We start from the raw sequence: 19,611 nt of genomic DNA on the forward strand, positions 1-19,611 counted from the left end.
TGCACGTGAGCTGAGAGAGCCCGGGGCACGCGCCTCAGTCAGCAGTGCTAGATTTTAATGATCTCACGACTGATTCTGCATCTTTCTGTGCTAATGCTTAATGTGTATTTGATCTGTTTTCAATGATAATTCATGCATCATTACGTTTGTTTCGACTAGAATATACTCCAGCAATTTCGCGTAAGCTGCTCCCCATTGATTTTTTTTTAAAAAGCTAATAATCAATAGATTAGTGTCTCTATTAAATTCACTCTCAGGAAGGTAAAGCCCCGTCTTTGCTTCCTTCCCCTTGCTTTTTGCCACGGTGGCACTGATGCCGTGACTGATTTTGTAGCCTCCAGATGGCAGTGCGAAGTTTCTGACCCAAAGCTTTGTTTTGGTCCAAACTGATGTCATTCCACGGTTGTAACGTCGGGGATATAATACCTGCAGAATGGCGGATAGGTGAGTGTCTACTGAAAAAGAGTTTATAAATTGAGAGCAACGTGAGGCAGCACCATGTCATTAAAAATATTGAATTAATTTCTACTGATTCCGTTGGTAGGTGGTGGGGAGGTTGGATTCAACAGAACATCGCAACGGCGAAAGCCAAGGTATGGCGTTTTTTAAAATCAGATTTCCTGCAAAGCCCAGCAGAATGATGCAGTAATTAGTGAGACTGCTTTAGGGTTTTGACCAAATTAATTATACTAGTAGTTTTGTTACGGATTCTAAAATTCTGTTCATTAAAGTATTTATAGTTTGTGCCGACAGTTGTTATCAATGCGTGTGTGGCCCATGGTATTGCACGAGTAAGTGGGAGAATATGGTGACTCATAGCTGTCTGTGTTGCTAATTCTATCTCTTTTCTGCTTCTATGTATCTATTTTTCTTTACCTGCCACACCACCTACCTTCCTATTTGAAACTAAACTAAGCAGTTGGGATGGTGGTTGCAGAGAAAATATGGCCCTCCCCCGACCTCCCCTCCCCCGACCTCCCCTCCCCTACCTCGACCTCCCTACCTCGACCTCCCCTCCCCTGACCTCCCCTACCTCGACCTCGACCTCTTCTCCCCTACCTCGACCCCATTACCTTTCTACCATCATTACCCCTACTTCTTAATCATTTAACAACTCCTGTATCCTCCCCCCTTGCTGCAATGTCACTCGCCTTCGCCTTAATACTTCATCGCCTCTCCCCACTCTCCTCCAAGGGTGGGTTGCAAGTGGCCAGAGGGCCCTCATTCTCAGACTAGTATAACCATAGGCCATATTGGACCATAGTTCCAAGGAATTTCCTAAACCAATTAAACAATACTTTATTCACAAATCCAGTTAAAGACAGATTGTTGCAATTTGCATGTAGAAGTTGAATCTGTTTGTTAATTGGTTCAATGTATTCACCATTGAACAAATTAGTTCCCTTTGTAATAGGAAGCCCCTGCTAATTAATTAGTGAGCTCATCTGGTATTTAGGATAGACATTTGAACAGTATAGTCAAAGAGACAAACAATTCAGACAATTGTCTCATCAATTAACATTTTCAAACTCAGCTTATGCACAGCAATTTTGATCTATGGTTGTACTAGGACTGTAATGGTTTCTTGCTACCATATATATTTTGTAGACGCTACATATCAAATTGCTTGCATTATATTGACACTGCAGGATAAATAGTATTAATCTGGATAACAAAAAAAGTTTATCAACTCTGTTTCTGGAGTCTATACAGCCAATTTACTAAACTGCTGAGGGTGCATTTTTAGGTCTGTAAATGAATGTAGTAGGGGCATTACCAACCAGAAGTATGATCAGAGATCAGTTATTATGGATCACTCACCGTAATGTGCATGATGCTCGTTTTTGGCCGGGGGAGAGAGGAATATATGCGATGTACCAGAAGCCACTGCTAGATATAGACAAGAGCTTCATTTCAATATGTTAATATGGCAGAAGTGGTATCATCAGGATGTCAGTGCTACTTCCCAGCTTTTAACAGGAAATAGACTGGTTCTTCATTTTGTTATTATAAATTAGATATCTAGACTTACTAGCCTGTGCCTTTTGAATATAAACTTATTTAAAGAAATAGCCTGCAACTGTACTGTAAGCTTTTGACTCTTATTTTCAGCTTTTTAATTTTTTTTTTCTCTTCAGCTAATCTGTGACTAAAAAAGGTTTGTGGCATGAACATACAAATTAAGAGCAGGAGTAGGCTATTCGGCCCCTCGAGCCTGCTCTGACATTTGATAAGATCATGGCTGATTTGATTGTGACCTCAACCCTACTTTCCCATCTACTTACTATAACCTTTGACTCCCATGTTAATCAGGAATCTATCAAACTCACCCTTAAAAATATTCAATGACCCTGCCTCCACCGCTCTCTGGGGAAGGGAGTTCCACAGACTCACGACCCTCTGAGAGAAAAAAATTCTCCTCATCTCCATCTTAAATGGGAAATCCCTTATTTTTAAACTGTGGCCCCTTGTTCTAGTCTCTCCCACAAGGGGAAACATACCCTCAGCATCTACCCCTTCTAGTCCTCTCAGGAGCTTATACGTTTCAATAAGATCACATCTCATTCTTCCAAATTAAGTGTATACAGGCCCAACTTGTCCAACCTTTCCTCATAAGATAACCCCCTCATCCCAGGAATCAGTCGAGTGAACATTCTCTGAACCGCCTCCAAAGCAATTATGTCCTTTATTAAATAAGGAGACCAAAACTGCACACAGTATTCTAGATGTGGTCTCACCAATGCCCTGTACAACTGTAGCAAAACATCTCTACTTTTATATTCCATTCCCCTTGCAATAAATGACAACATTCTATTTGCCTTCCTAATCACTTGCTGTACCTTATTTAAAGAAATAGCCTGCAACTGTATTGTAAGCTTTTGACTCTTATTTTCAGCTTTTTAAATTTTTTAGTTTAAATTACTAACTTTTTGTGATTCATGTACTAGGACACCCAGATCCCTCTGTTACTTCAGAGTTCTGCAATCTCTCTCCAGTTAAATAATATACTGCTTTTCTATTCCTCCTGCCAAAGTGGACAAGTTCACATTTTCCCACATTATACTCCATCTGCCAATTTTTTGCCCACTCACTACCTATCTATATCCCTTTGCAGACTCCTCATGTCTTCTTCACAACTTACTTTCCTACCTACCTTTGTGTCATCAGCAAATTTAGCAACCATACATTCGGTCCTTTCATCTAAGTCATTGATGTGGATTGTAAATAGTTGAGGCCCCAGCACTGATCCCTGTGGCACTCCACTCGTTACATCTTGCCAACCTGTAAATGACTCATTTATGCCTACTCTCTGTTTCCTGTCAGCTAACCAATCCTTTATCCATGCTAATATGTTACCCCCTACACCATGAGCTCTTATTTTGTGTAGTAGCCTTTGATGTGGCACCTTGTCAAAAGCCTTCTGGAAATCCAAGTACACCACACCCACAGGATTCCCTTTATCCACCTTGCTTGTTACTGCCTCAAAGAACTCTAATAAATTAGTCAAACATGATTTCCCATTCACAAAGCCATGTTGACTCTGCCTGATTGCATTGAGATTTTCTAAGTGCCCTACTATAACCTCCTTAATAATAGATTCTAGCATTTTCCCTATGACAGATGTTAAGCTAACTGGCCTGTAGTTTCTTGCTTTCTGTCTCTCTCCTTTCTTGAATAGAGGAGTTACATTTGCTATTTTCCAATCTGATGGGACCCTTCTGATGCATTTTAGCCTACTAATTTTTTGCTACCAATCTAATTGGAATAATGTTATTCCTAATGCATTCCTGCTTTATTTATGCCTTATGAAGCACAAAGATAAGCAGGAGAAACAGGATGCAGACATGTCAGGTTACAGTAGTGGCTTGGACCCACCCACCATTACTCTTCCAACTGACATCGTTCCACACATGCCACGACTACTGGGTACAGCCTCATGATATCCACTGGTCTGGGTGATGGCAGACTCGATAGCAGCGAAACCTTATGTAATCATCAAGCCTGTTTGAAGAGGAGGGAAGAGCTTGTTACATATTGGATTCTAATGCCTCTACTGCAGTAGTCTGAGTATTCACAGGGGCCATAACAATTAGCCATGGTGCCTCTGGCATATGTGGGAGGGGGAGGAGGGGAGAGCGGATACTCAATATTGGATTGCAACATTTCTACTTGTGTATCAACACAGCATATGTAGGCAGTGAACTTCTCCACACTAGCCATCATCTGCTGACTATTGCTTTGCAATCTCTAATGATACTGCAATTTTTTGTGGCCAAAAAGCGCAATTCTTTTAAAAGAAGTTCTCCTGAGGACCAGTTCTATGGCATCATCAGCTGAAGAGTGACACGAGATGGCCCTCTAGGTAGCAAGCTCCTGCTCCTGCTACCTCATGCTCTCCATTACCCTGTCGACTCTCCTCAACCTCACTTTCCAAATCTCCTGTGATGGATTTACCTGTACTCCTGCTTTGCATAATTAAAGTGAGGGATGGTGGGTGCTGTGAAGTAGACGGTTCCTCGGGCTTCTTGGCTGCTGTATCTGTCATGTGGTACACCTGGAGAAGGAGAAGGGGAACAAATGTTGAAGTGTTGTTTTGATGACAGCTCTTCAAATGTAGATAACTGCTGCCTGAATGATCTACAGTTGTTCAGTATTTGCTTTGATGGCAATGAGCAAGTGACTAGGATGAGAAACAAAACAGAGCAGGTTAGTACAAACTCCAAGCTGAGACAAGATTTCCATCTTCATATTCTCTGCTTCCTCTGTAGCATCTCTGCCCTTGATCTCTGTGGCAGCCTCCTCAAAGAGGGTTAGAGGACAGACGGTGGTGTCCTCTTGCTATTTGGCTCCCTCTTGTTTCTCCAGCAAACCGAGGAGCAATTTCATTTTATTGGGAGAATAGCACATTAGGATGTGAGGTAAGGAGTACTTGAAGGAGAAGGGAGCTGCTTTAAGGAGTATCATACTTCATAAGGAATCTTCATGGGTAGCATTCAAAGTACTGTAAGACTGGGTGAGAGGTAACTGCACACATCATGTATGCTTAATGCGTACCATTATGATAAAGTAATGGTGGGGTCTAAACCTGCTCACTATTCTGCAAGCCCCCAATGATTATTGATGCCTGGAATTCGTTCACACACTGCAAATTAGGCTGAATCAGAAACGGAGGTAATTTCAGCATAGCGGTTTCCATGTGAGCAAAGACCGCACACATGGCACCATCGACAAGTACTCAGATGGAGGCTCCAGAGGAAAATCATAGCTCTGATGTTATAGGGACAGAAACCAGTTGCATAAGTTTATGGCTTTTTGATGGCATTGCCATCCTGTTAACTGGTGGAATAAGAGTGTTGGCAATGTGCCTTGTGTCGACAGCAGGGAGTGTAGTTGTTCATATTGAAACAATGATTTCAAATTTGTGTGTAATTTATCTTTTTTTAATTCACAGTCTGCAAAAGCTGTGGAGTTTTTGAAGCATGATCTGACTGAATTCACTCAGGTTATCCAACATGATACTGTGACTACTATTGCTGCCACAGCTTTAGCGTTCAAAGAAAAACTAAATGTAAGTCTATACCCTATTATTATGATTTGGACCAAATGCCAACATCCTGAATCCATATTTGTTACTAAATGTACTATTTTGGTTATAAGGAAGTATAAAGCATGTAGAAGCCATCAATTTCCCTTAAGAGAACTTGTTTCTGTTCATTTTGCTTTAATAACATTGCATGGACATATCCCATAACAGGTCGTAAATATATATCCCAATATTTATGGTCTGATGACAGCAGTTTTAGTTACACTGAGGTTTCAGTAAGTAAACTAAAGTGGCTATGGTATAGTTAACAATGTTTACCAATAGCAAGGTAAAATGTTATTCGATTTTTCAGTATTTGCGTTCCAGCAATAATGAATTGCAAATTTATGAATTTGAGTATTAAAATGCAGAATGATACCTAACCTGAATCCAAACATACAGTATGCAGAATCTTTCAGGTATCAAGTTCACTGATTTCCCTGAGCTTATATGATCTTAAACTCTCAAGATAAGTTGCTGTCAAATTTCACCCCCCCCCCCCCCCCCCGCCCCCAACTACCATCCAGTGTTCGAGTAGAACCAGAGACCCATGTTACAAACTGCAGAACTATACAGGAATTATTTTGGGGATTCTCTTCTAGGTTGAGGAACCCACAGAAGGAGGTCAGAAGGTCAGCAAGGGGCTTTCAAGCTTGCTTGGAGCCATCTCTGAAGTACTTGCTTCTACAGTGGAAGAATTAGTCACTCCTCATGTGACAACAATAAAGGAAATTCAGATGAGAAATAGTGAGCCGTATGATGGTGTTAAGGTATGTATAATAGCATATAATGGACAATGGTAGAGTGGAAGAACAAAAGGGTTAATTATGAAATGGTTACTTTTTAACATTTTTATTTCATAGGTTCGGCTATGCAACCTTCAGGCTGATCCAGCAACATACTGCAGTAAACCAGATGGTAAGATGTAACAAAATGCTGTAATCTGTGTTAGGGAGCAGCAAACAAAATATGCTTCCATAGCATTTGGTTTCCATAGTGTAACTTTTCCATCATGTCTCTTTTTTATATACTAGATTATTTTACTCATGACATGTGCCCAAATTATGTGTTCACTTATTGTGTCAGTACTGATCAGTTCCATGCATCATGGTTAGAAAGCTACATTTTACTTCACTCTGTATAGACCGCTGTTTCTTGTAGCTGAATTAAGATCTAAAACTTAAATTCCAATCTATTCCTGGTGTGTTTGAACCTTTTGAGTACTTGAAATACAGGTGTGCACAGTGGGCAAAACTAACTTAAATAGTGCCGGAAACTATTGCTTCAATGGTCGTGAAGCAGCTGGGAAGGAAAAAAGCAGAAATTAGTTCGAATGTTATTGGGCTGTGTGAGTGAATTCCTAATCTGCATTACAGTGGAAATTGACCGATTTATGAAGCATGGAATCTGAGAACAGTGCAGCCCCTATATATACTAATAAATCCATGGTAGCAGTGCCTAAGGCACCAATGTTGGCTGCTGTCTCTCCATAAGTAGGACAATGGAAAAATGGGCACAGCCATTAATTGGAAGGTGGCACATGGGAACAACATCACCTGCACGTTCCCCTCCAAGCAATAAATGCTGGCCTCACCACATCCCATGAAAGAATCAACAAAAAATACTGCTAATTAATTAAAAAAATATTGCTGTATCATCCCATTCCAATAAGAATTGCCAGATTTCACTGCGTCTGCACTGACCAAAGCAATTGTTGCTCCTCCAATATGTACCAAGCCCAAACATTTAGACACGTAATCTATAGATTGCAATATAATGATAGAATTTTTCTAAGAAGTACTGTTTAATCCAGAGATACTCATTATATATCCATCGGCCAATTGCAATCCAACCTTACTGTTCTCATCCAAAATGCTGGAACTGCGTGATGGAGGATATTGCTCAAGGTTTTATAGCTACAAGACCAGACCAAATGAATTGTAATTTAAGATGGGTACTCTTGAGAGACTGAAGCACTTCAGAGACTTGGATCATTTAAACTCCCATAATTTCAGTCCTTAAGTGACCCTGGGTCCATGACACACTTCAGTAAGCCTACCAACTGTTCAGTATTTGGCAGGAGTATAACGCAGGATATTATGATATCCTGCTCTCCTGCCCAAGGATTGCAATATCTCTTTTCTGCTCTATATAGGTAAATCTCAGTCCAAAGTATTTTTTTTCTTTTGCTGATGGAGAGCAATGATGAGCAATTTGTTAGCCTGCCTCCGTAATCAGTAAACACCTGACACCTAATTGTGTTAGGTGAGATCCCTGGCCCCTAAATTGTAGGTGCTCGGCAGGGGCTATCTTGTCATTGGACCTCCTCTAGGGTTGTGAACACAGAGATAAAAAACAGACATGCATTGTCATTCAGATTTTTAAACAAAAAGCTGCGATGGCAAGCTCTTGCAGGACTTAGAAGGTTAGGATACAGGATGATAGAAGTTATTTTGTTTACGTCAAGCAACATGACCACTGATCTGGAGAAGCGTAGTGTTTTCATTGTTTTATATCATTAAGCAAACACCAGTTGCAGCGATTGAATTGGGTGAGTCCATGCATAGCTGTGCTATGTTGGCTTACTGTGTGTGAAATAAAGCAACTTAACTATTTGTATTTGTCCTCAATTTACCACATTTCTCGATCTGCCTTCAAAAAGATTGAAACAGCACATGCGAGGGCAAATGCGGAAGACACAATATCCACTACAGATCATAAGGCGGCACTATTGTTACACCCCTGGATTACGCTATTGTATGGTTAGATATTAAACAGTACTTGCACACCCCTAAACGTATGGCGCTCAGACTGCCTACAGGAGTGACCAGCACCTCTGTACTCAAAATAAATTCAAAGGCAAGATCCAAATTTGTGTCAAAGGGCTTTCACGGAATCCATTGTCACTGAAAATCCCTGATCAGGCAGATTTAATAGGAAACATTCTAGGTAAGCCCCACCAAAAACAAGAGTGAGCAAAAGAGAACCACAACAGGAACACTCAAAACCAGCAAGTAGGATGCAAAATAGAAAATAAGAGACAAGGAAATAAAGAAAATAGGGACGGAAGAAACAACAAAAAAGGCCTAGAAAAAATATAGCAGCAAAATAAATCACAAGATAGAGAATGAGAAGGTGAGGCAAATACATTGTCACATTTGTACTGCAATCAAGGATGTAGCATTGGCTCTATTTCACAGCGATACAAGTGGGAGCCATGTTTTTACTGCCTACTCACATCATTGACTTGGGGAAATTAGTGCGTAGCCTTGGTTAACCTGCAGAAAACATTTTATTGTAATTCAGAATATTCAAACATACTTGACCTAGTTCCTGGGAATTGAATACTGCATTTTAAAGATTACCTGATTTCAGAGAGTTATTTGAATTGGCTCACTTTTTTCTTATTCTATGTAAATCTTTTGTGTTTGCAGAACAATATAACCTCTGGCTGTCGAGCTTCAGCTTGGAAGATGAGAAGTGTGTAATATCGGATCTCTTGGTTGACAGTCCACCAATAAGAGATCTTTACCCAAAACTGGTATATAAAAAAGTGTTTATGGTGAACTAAAATGCTTATCTAAGTTGCATGCATCTATACATACGCAAAGCTTGGTTTCATTTTTAGCTCCTTACCCTAGACTACTTTGCATCAGTCTGAACAAAATGGATTGTGTAGCAAAAACAAGTTCTCCAATTGTGCTGTAGAAAATATTCTAAAATTCAGTTTGAAAGATCAATTTTAACTTTGTAATATTGTTTCTATAAACTTAAAACATTGTAATCTTATTTGTTTGAGGGGCAGAAATTCTATGTTCTTGCAAGGATTAAACTTCCAACCTCACTTCTTTGAAAGAATTGAGCTATACTAATTTAAGCAAACCTTTCAATTTTATGTAACTCGTGAGAAGCATTGTTTTATTAGTAGAAGACACTTTTTTTACATTTGTAGTTTTGCTTTACTGTGCTCCTGTCTGCATTGAGTGTTTCTAACTGTCTATATTGTTTGATTTGCCAGGTTTTAGTTTCTATATATTTTTGACAGGTTCCTTCTGAAGTTACTCATGCTGACTTTTGGTGTCGGTATTTCTACAGAGCCTATCAGCTTCATCAGGTCAGCACTGCAATGGGTTTACATTTTCTGAACAATACAGTAAAGATCCACAGTATGGGCACAACAGTTAATCTCTTAGGTAGTGATGGGATGGGGGGGAAGGGGAAAAGGGAAAGTAAGTAAGATTCTCGATCTAGCAAATGCTGTGAGTGCTCCAGTTTTGGATGCCAGGTGAAGAGTGGGTCAAGCTCGACTGTGATGTCCTTTGGTGAAATGGCTAGTAAATCCTGAGTGTCACTCATAGTAAGATTGATTATTTGAAGTGAGGTATTGGAAGACCATTATCATCTGTGAAAATGTGCTTTACCATGATTCACCTCTTTCAAGAATGAGAAAGAATATTGACAATCAGAGACCAAGCTTAACAGGAAAGAAAAATAATGATGACAGAAGATAAATGCCTGTATCTCCAAAGTACGTTGGGATTGGGGGATGGGGGGAATTTTCCTATTTGTGAAACTCAGGAGCAGCGCTTCTACAGAATATTCCACTGAATATGGTGTTTCTGTACCTAAGAGCATTAGAAGTGAATCCATGTCACTACCAGATAAGTGATTATTTTTCTTAGCAGTAGAACAGAGCTATCACATGGGATTGGGCAGAGGTAAGCTTGTGGTACTATTGACACGGTACCAAAATGTTCTTTATTCACTGTCACGTTAAGAGAGGAGGTAGTTGAGATACTGGATGGGATAAAAATTGAAAGAGGGGGTACTAGAAAGGCTGGCTGTACTTAAAGTAGATAAGTCACCCAGTCTGGATGGGATGCATCCTAGGTTACTGAGGGAAGTAAGGGTGGAAATTGCAAAGGTGTGGCCATAATCTTCCAATCCTCCTTAGATATGTGGGTGGTGCCAGAGGACTGGAGAATTGCAAATGTTACACCCTCGTTCAAAAAAGGATGTAAGGATAAACCCAGCGACTACAGGCCAGTCAGTTTAACCTCGGTGGTGGGGGAACTTTTAGAAACAATAATCCAGAACAAAATTAAGTCACTTGGACAAGTGAGGATTAATAAAGGAAAGTCAGCTCAGATTTGTTAAAGGCAAATCGTGTTTAACTAACTTGATTGAGTTTTTTGATGAGGTAACAGAGAGAGAGTTGATTAGGGCAATGTAGTTGATGTGTGTATGGCCTTTCAAAAGGCATTTGATAAAGTGCCACATAACAGGCTTGTCAGCAAAATTGAAGCCCATGGAATAAAAGGGGCGGTGGCAGCATGGATACGAAATTGGCTAAGTGACAGGAAACAGAGAGTAGTGGTTAACGGTTGTTTTTCGGGCTGGAGGAAGGTATACAGTGGCGTTCCTCAGGGGTTGGTACTAGGACCACTGCTTTTATTTATATATATATATATATATATAGTGATTTGGGTGTACAGGGCAGATGACATAAAACTTGGAAGGGTAGTAAGCAGCAAGGAGGATAGTAATAGACATCAAGAGGATATAGACAGGCTGATGGAATGGGCAGACACATGGCAGATTAAATTTAACGCAGAGAAGTACGAAGTGATACATTTTGGCAGGAAGAATGAGGAGAGGCAAAATAAACTAAATGGTACAATTCTAAAGAGGGTGCAGGAACAGAGAGACCTGGGGGTATATGTGCACAAATCTTTGAAGGTGGCAGGTCAGGTTGAGAAAGCGGTTAAAAAAGAATACAAGATTCTTGGCTTTATAAATAGAGGCATAGAGTACAAAAGCAAGGAAGTTAAGTTGAACCTTTATAAAACACTGTTTCAGCCACAACTGGAGTATTGTGTCCAATTTAGGAAGGATGTGAAGGCCTTAGAGGGTGCAGAAAAGATTTACTAGAATGGTTCCAGGGATGAGGGACTTCAGTTACGTGGATAGATTGGAGAAGCCGGAGTTGCTCTCCTTAGAGCAGAGAAGTTTAAGAGGAGATTTGATAGAGGTGTTCAAAATCATGAAGGGTTTAGATAAAGTAAATAAAGAGATACTGTTCCCATTGGCGGAAGGGTTGAGAAGCAGAGGACACAGATTTAAGGTGATTGGTAAAAGAAAGAAAGGTGACATGAAGGAAAAACCTTTTTATGCAGCGAGTAGTTATGACCTGGAATGCGCTGCCTGAAAGGGTGATGGAAGCAGATTCAATTGTGGCTTTCAAAAAGGAATTGGAAAAATACTTAAAGGGGGAAAAAATTTGCAGGGCTACGGGGAAAGAGCAGGTGAATGAGACTAACTGGATTGCTCTTACAAAGAGCTGGCAAGGGCTCGATGGGTCGAATGGCCTCCTTCTGTGCTGTAACCATTCTATGATTCTGTTGGGTAATTCCTTCATCCCACGCCAACAACAGGAGCAGGACTTGGTGTGTTGCAGCCCCATTTCTGACCCATGTTCCTTCCTAGCGACTTCCCCCACTTGGACCGTGGGATCGCAGAATCACCCTCTGTAATACTATCAGAAGTAGTGATGAAGCCATGCCACAGTTGAGCTCATTGGACCACTGCAAGTTTAATTAGGGCCACCAAAGGTCGTTTTCCAAGGTCCCAAGCAGTGCTGCTTGCATCAGCCATTGCTGATGGAATTGGGTGCAGTTTATCCGGCCATGTTGGACAGGCCAGCAATTCAGACCTCTCATTTCTGATCTCAACAGACGTTCTGCAGATGTAAGCATGGTCTGGTGGGCAGAAAATTGAAGTAGAAGTGGTTCCGCAATATATAAAGGGCATGATAGTAAATTGCAATCTTTTTATTACTTTTTCTAACCTCTGTAGGAGGAAGCCAGGAGAACAGCTCTAAAAGAAAGAGCAGAACAAACCGCACACTCTGAGGACCTTAAATGGGAAGATGACGAAGGTATAGGACTATAGTATAAATTCCTGAATCCATTATGGAGATGTATTAAAGTAATTATTTTGTTGAACGAAACAATTGAAAAATTAGACGTATAGGATACACTATGATGCCTGATGGTTTATCCAAAAATAAATTAATCAGCAGTTTCAGTCTGTGTAACTCATGAGCGCCTGAGGTCCAAATTGACTATTTGGTTTGACCCACTAGTTTTATTTTTGAGTGTACCACCAACTGATACCACTGCTTTGCTAAAATTTAGGCGTTCTCCAAAATTCAGGATTGATATGATGCCACTTTTCCACTGATTGGTTGAGTCTGCTGAATTGGATAAATCAGTAAAATCAATTGTTAAATGACTATTATACTTCTACATGTCCTGCTACGGCTTTATTTTTTATATAATATCAACAAAATAGAAACGATTGTAATTTGCAGGTCTGCCTTAACATTTATTCATATGTTGGGTACACTAATATTACAATGAACCAACAAAAACTAAGGAATGTGAAATTCTAAATTGTTGACTTTTTTTTCTTTCTATTCATTTTTGCCCTTAGATGAGTGGGATGGCACAAGTTTACCCTTGGGTGCTGATTTTAGATCCAATGACCTAAATATAGTAACTGAAGACATAAGCAGCTGCTTCAGCCATTGTAGAACACTTGAAAAACCAGAAAATAAACTTGAAGAAACCGGCTCAAGAGTGACCGTGACAAGTCTCTCTGAAAACACATCAAATGAAATTCAGCCACTTGCATTGCTTTCTGTTGAAGGCAGTGAGGGAATCCAATGTAAACCCCTAGTGGAAGATGCTGTCAGGATGTCGGAAGCATTTTTGGAAATTGAGAGGAAGCGTGGCAACAAACATGTTTCTAAAGAAAAAGAAATGTGTTATAAACTATTTGCAGATGAGGGCATAAGTATTGGCGAGGATACTCCAGGCTCCGAAGAGTACCCCATTTTCACTTTTGAGCCGAGAGACAATGATAGTATCCATTTACAGTCTGACACTGGTCAAAATGCAACATTAGAATTAGATTCTAATATTGAAGAATCTGCTTCCTTTATGGATAAAAAAGGTGAGCTTTTCCTTCAAATGATATATGTAACTTAACTGTCTTGCTCATATACTTTGATATTTTTTTATTTTGTTTTTCTGCCAATACTCCCCCTCCACTCTTGAAGGTGTTGGATCCTTGCTCCAGTACAATTTCATGAGCACCAGTCACTCTTTGGTACCTTGCACAAGTGACCATTTTTCAAATTTGCACCTTGACCATGAGTGCCAGCAGGCTATTGACCATTTGAGCATCATGGAAGATTCTAGCGTATGTTCAACCACCTTTCTCACAAGCTTACTTGTAGGCAATGGTTCTTGGATAGCAATTAGGATTGGGAGCCCTGCCTGATTTTCTTCTCCCTTACTCTGGTATGCTAAGACCATTGTAGTGCCCCTTCTGGCAAACTGGCTGACATCATCTAGACCATGAATTGAACTTGGGATTGGTCTATACAGTTCAATGCCTTGGTTAGCTGATTGTAAACAGGTGAATGTGGAAATGAAATCCATTTCATTTCCAAATTCACCTTTCCACATTCACCTGAGGAAGGAGGAAGCCTCCGAAAGCTTGTGGATTTTAAAATAAAATTGTTGGACTATAACTTGGTGTTGTAAAATTGTTTACAATTGTCAACCCCAGTCCATCACCAGCATCTCCACATCTTGGTTAGCTGAGTAATTAGAGGAGTTCATTTTTAAATTTTTAATTCTCTGTAAAATTCCTTGTTCTCAAACTACAGATGATTAACTTAATTTAGGATTTAGGATTGATCAGTTGTGGAATCTATTTATTTAAATTGAAAATTTTACATTTAGCTCACACTTCCTGTTTGTGTCACACTATTTTTGTCACATTACTTTTCAACTTTCGTATTTAGCAGAGTGAGATGTGCTGCAGTGATGAATCAGTCCTCTTATCTGAGCCTCCCAGCTAGGTGATGATGTGGCACTAAACTGTTATTTATTCTTTAAACTATAATTGGTTGCAGTTGATCATGTGATCAGTTCTCGCTATGATTCCCCCCCCCCCCCCCCCACTGGTCCATTGGGTCCCACTCATTTTTTCCACCATCTATCATCCCTCTCATTCGTCACTGCTGCTACAGTTTCCTACCAGCCTCAATGCTTGCCCACTCCATTCCATATGACACTGTACACCCCAATGAAATTTGGGGGCCTCGACCTTCACCCTTGTACATTGCATCTCATGCTCAATGAGCCCTCTTTGTTCTGGTTTCCCAGCACTGTGCTAGGAACCCACACAGATTGTTTTGAAGTACTTGTATTGTGCAAATACAGTGCATGGAATAGGAATGATGGTGGGGGATGAGAGGAAAGATGAAGGGGTATGGGGAAAATGGGGGATGAGAGAGAGAGAGAGAGAGAGAGAGAGTTAGGATGGGGTGCAAGAGAGGGGATAGGCCAACTGCAAATATATTGCTTTATAAAACTATAACCCTGGGAAACAGGCTGAAATTTGGGAACTTGCGCTGGGGGAGGGCAGGAGATGTTTCTTGAGGAAAGAGGCAAATAATGAGGCTAGTGGTTAATGTAGGACATCCAGTAGGGTAGATGGGAGGTAAGGGGCAATGATAGGGGTGAAGGTAGGGCAAATGGTGGGAAAGAACTTGTGTGAGTGGATGAGATGGAGTTTCTGTTAGCCATTAGCTGACCTCTTCTGTAGGTTCACCATCAAAACTTCTTGTTCCAGTACTTTTAACTCTCCCACCTGGTATTTGTATTTCTTTTAGTCCTGCTCTTAGTGTTGGTTTTCTTTTAGGTACAGCTCTCCTGGGATTTTTTTCAGTCCTGATCCATATTCTGTGTTTATTTTAGACCCACTCTGTCTGTTCGTGTCTTTTTTAAGGGTGCAATTACAGTACAAGTTTAGCATTGGTACAAAACAATTTTGACTTTGTGCTGACGCCAAACTAATGCAGTGTAAATCAAGTATTAATCAAGGGAATCTCCTTCTGCTTTGGTGCCAAGTTGGCCCTGACTCCAGATTCGGGTTGCATTAATGGTGTAACAGTAGCGTTAGTGCAAAGAGCTCCTGGTGACTTTCTTTAAATCTCACACCTGGTATTCATGTGTCTTTTACTACACTCTAGTATTTTTCTTTTACTTACTACTCCTAAGTATAGTCTCACTCCCAGTATTTGTTTTTATTTTAGTCCCATTTCTGCTTTGGTGTTTTTAAAATACACCTATCATTATAAAACAGCATGATCTCTGACTTCTCTGTCAATATCATGTGAGATTCACTGGTATATAAAAGGTTGTGTCCAGTGCACAATTCCTGTTTCACACCATTTCCTGTGTTAGCATTTTGTCACCCCTGGGGGTAATGCCTCGTTTTCATACTTGCCTTTCAGTTCTCCTAATGCTGGTAGAGCTGCTGCTCCTTCAAACTTCATCTTCCAGCTCAGGATTCTCTTGCTGCTAGATGGCACTGCTGCTTCTGCACAATATATGCCTTTCATAACTGTATTTAAAATTACTAACATTATGTTGAAATTCTGCGTCCAGTAATAAATTATGGCATAGATCTGCCTTTGATCATAACGTGAAAAAGACACTGGGGTTTTATTGTCTATTTTTTGCAAACTTTTGTGAAACCAGAAAAGGCCAACCATTTTGGCTCTGTACTATGAGCAAAAACTTTGTGCATTTCTCATATTTGCAATGGTGCAATAGGCTCACTATAGTAGTTGGCTTTTTCTTATATTGAGGCTATATTTGTGTCTGCCTAAGAATAAAAGCCTCTGAATTACACTGTGGGATAATGGTATATGAACCTACGTAACTCAGATTATTTTTCGTCTGCTGTTTAGTGGAGATAATAACCTATTTACTTTAAACCTGTTAATGTTAATGTCTCCACCAAAATAGTGGAAGAGATGAATTTCAGGGGAACACTTTAAGGATTCATACACTGATACAATTTAAGATCAATATTTTTAAAATCAAAATCTAAAATGCTTTCTGTAGTTTTGCAACAGTTATACTGATGTAACCAGAACTGACATGCTATTCCCTCCCCTACTGCAGTACTGTTTTTCACCAACTTAATTTTTTTTGTTAGAAATGACAGAGAATTTAAGCCAGTTTTATCTTGCATAGTTGAAACAGAGTAAGTCAGTTGTTCACATGACCTTTTAGACTGTGCAAGATCTGAGGAATCCTAAGCTCCCTGTCACTCACTGTGACACTGAAATAAACTCTAATATAACAGAAATGAAGCCCATCAGATGTCAGAAGTAACTTTATTACTATAATGTTAGCTGTATAGAGCAAAAAATAAATGCATTTTTAAATACTTCTGTTTTTCTTGCTCTTATTTTTATAACTGATTTTTCAAAATTTGAAACACCATCTGTTTTTACACTCATTGGCTGAAAATTCATTCGAGTGTTTTTTTTAAGCTTATCAATGTCTAGAAGTCTAAATTTTGACAGTCACATGGTAGAGATGACCAGGTTAACTTAAAATTATATTAAACATATTAAGCTCAGGAACAATGGCACTGGATAAGTTACCTCATTATGATACAGACAGATGAGCAGGACAGCTCAGTGATGAGACATTTTAATAGTCTGTCACATTTATTTCTGGGTGAAGGTTATTGCTTAGTAAAGTGCTCAAAAGAGAGAGTCCTCACAAGAAAGGTTGAACAAGATTTGGAAGAATAAAAGCCTGTCATGTATAACAAAGAGACTGTTGGTAATTATGGTGCCAATTTTAGTCTCGTTGCCACCCTATCCCGATAAATGGGACGTTAGCAGGACAAATATTGCAAACCAAAAGCCGATTTAATGCTGGGGTCTGATTTTTGGGTGGACCTCTATTTAGGCGGCCAGTACTCTTGCCTGAAACAGGTGGGGATCTAATTAAACTATTGAAAAAGGGGTCAGGAGAGGCAATTAAGACCTCATTGATTTTCAGGTAAATCAGCACCACTTCCACAAACCGCCCACTCATGGGCTGTACAGGTTAGGTGCCAGCCATTTCCAGCACTACTAAAAGGAATATTCACCTGTCATTTAAAAAGCTGCAAATGTTAGGGAGACATTTTATTCATAATTTATAGTGGGTTTTTTTGTTGAAAAAAGTGCTCGTAGTGGCTGCTCTACCTTCTGAAATCTTAAGGGGGTAATGGTAACTCACTTTTTTTCAAAATGGGCATCTTCCTAGCAATTCCACTCTGGCTAGATGATGTGGAGATGCCGGTGATGGACTGGGGTTGACAAATGTAAAGAATCTTGCAACACCAGGTTATAGTCCAACAATTTTATTTGACAATCACAAGCTTTTGAAGTAGAAAGCCTCCAAAAGCTTGTGATTTTCAAATAAAATTGTTGGACTATAACCTGGTGTTGTAAGATTCTTTACTCTGGCTAGAGAAAGAGTAACAGCAACAGGTAGAAGGAGCACTAGGTGCTGCAGCTGCAGGGAAACCAGCAAGGAGGAGGTGAACTCTCGGGAATCCTTACCCTCCCAACAGCATCTATAGGCTCAGCTTAAAATACCTGCAATTCTTAGAGGAACAGTGCATAAGGAGGCTGCAATTTTCTAGGGAGGCTGTCATTGTTGTCTCCTTCTGCAGCAAATCCTGCAACCAACTGCTACAGCTAGCACGACATTGCCTATTGCAGTCAAGGTCATTGCAGCCCTGAACATCTTTACCTCCTACTCTATCCAGGCTGCTGCAGGGGATATTAGTCAGAATGCAGTTCAGGGCTTAAGCAAGTTACTAGGGCAAACGCTTTGATCACTTTCCCCATGGAAAACTGTAAGCAGCAGGATAGGCCTCTAAGTTTCAGCGCTTGCAGCTCGCTGTGCAAGTTCAAATGAGGCCCAAGCATTAAAATGACTTGAACCGTTCAGCGAGGACATTGGGTGGGCAGCCCAATGTCTGCCCAAAGTTAAAATCGTCCCCAATGTTCCTTCTCCTGTCAACTGCAATTTTATTTGAGCTTTGGCAATCGATAAAGGTTTCTCCTTTTATTGGTGGAAAAAGCTGCTGCTTAATTGTTCTAAACCCACCAGTGAGAAGTCCACCAGAGAAGTCTTTACCAATCATTGAGGCTCACATTAGCTCAAAACAGTGCAACCAACAGGAAAAAAAAACTTAAATGAACAAGTGCTCAAATAGGAAAAAAAATGGCCCAGGTCTTTTGTAGCTGAAGAACGGGAGTTTGAAGGCTGGAACTGGCCATATCTTGGCTACTGTGGAGTTAAAACATTGAATTTTGAGTATCATTACAGTTACAATAGCTGAGACAATGGCTTTTAACAGTAATAATCTATAATACTGATATATATTTGGAAACTCTTTCCTCAGTGACATGATTTGATAAATTGTGTTTTATGGACTCTGGATTCATGGTTTTGTTTTTTTGCTACAGAAAGCACTTCAAATTATTTTGAAAACTGGGATGAAGATCTTGATCTGGACATGACTGAAGAGGAAATCCAAATGACTTTATCGCGAGCTGAAGCCTCTGGAGAGGTGCTTGTTTTGTTCTGCAATGCTTTTGTGCCTTGGTGATTACAGGTTACAAGGTCGCCATTATAAAGTAATTAAAACTTTTTTTCTTTTGCAGCTTGAACCCGAAGAGTGGGATGATTGGGTATGAGAACAGAAGTGAATCCTTTTGACACATCCAGACTATTACCTACAGTTTTCATTGCACAAGAGCATGATTAACTGGGTGGCTGTGCAAACAATCTGTCACCATTATTTGTGTGCTACATTAAATGAGACAGCTAACTGCTTCTGGACCACATGACTGTCAAATTTATAGTATTTCACCAACAAGTCATTTTTACATTAATGTGTAGTTTTATGAAGTGATTGAAGATCAGCCTATGAACATAATCTAGACCCAGCATGGAATGTGAAATTTCAGTGATGGATACTAATGGTGAATAAAATTCTAATCCACTGTGGCTTGTGTTCATGCCACATCAGAACATTGCCTGGCTTTCTTTGAAAAATTGCAAGAATAAATCTGAGGATTATCAAAA

At 39.9% G+C, this 19,611-nt stretch overlaps 1 protein-coding gene across 1 annotated transcript; it reads left to right on the forward strand.

Annotated features, from left to right (window-relative positions):
• Positions 1–18: 18 nt before the first annotated feature.
• Positions 19–19,611, forward strand: LOC137321430 (BSD domain-containing protein 1-like). The gene is made up of 11 exons (XM_067983819.1): positions 19–444; positions 545–593; positions 5,453–5,569; positions 6,187–6,354; positions 6,448–6,502; positions 9,019–9,125; positions 9,630–9,698; positions 12,440–12,521; positions 13,079–13,600; positions 18,990–19,093; positions 19,188–19,611. Exons 1-11 carry the CDS (start codon positions 434–436, stop codon positions 19,218–19,220), a joined length of 1,317 nt encoding a protein of 438 aa, XP_067839920.1. The 5' UTR covers positions 19–433; the 3' UTR covers positions 19,221–19,611.

Source organism: Heptranchias perlo, chromosome 5 (assembly GCF_035084215.1).
Source record: "Heptranchias perlo isolate sHepPer1 chromosome 5, sHepPer1.hap1, whole genome shotgun sequence".
NCBI lineage: Eukaryota > Metazoa > Chordata > Chondrichthyes > Hexanchiformes > Hexanchidae > Heptranchias > Heptranchias perlo.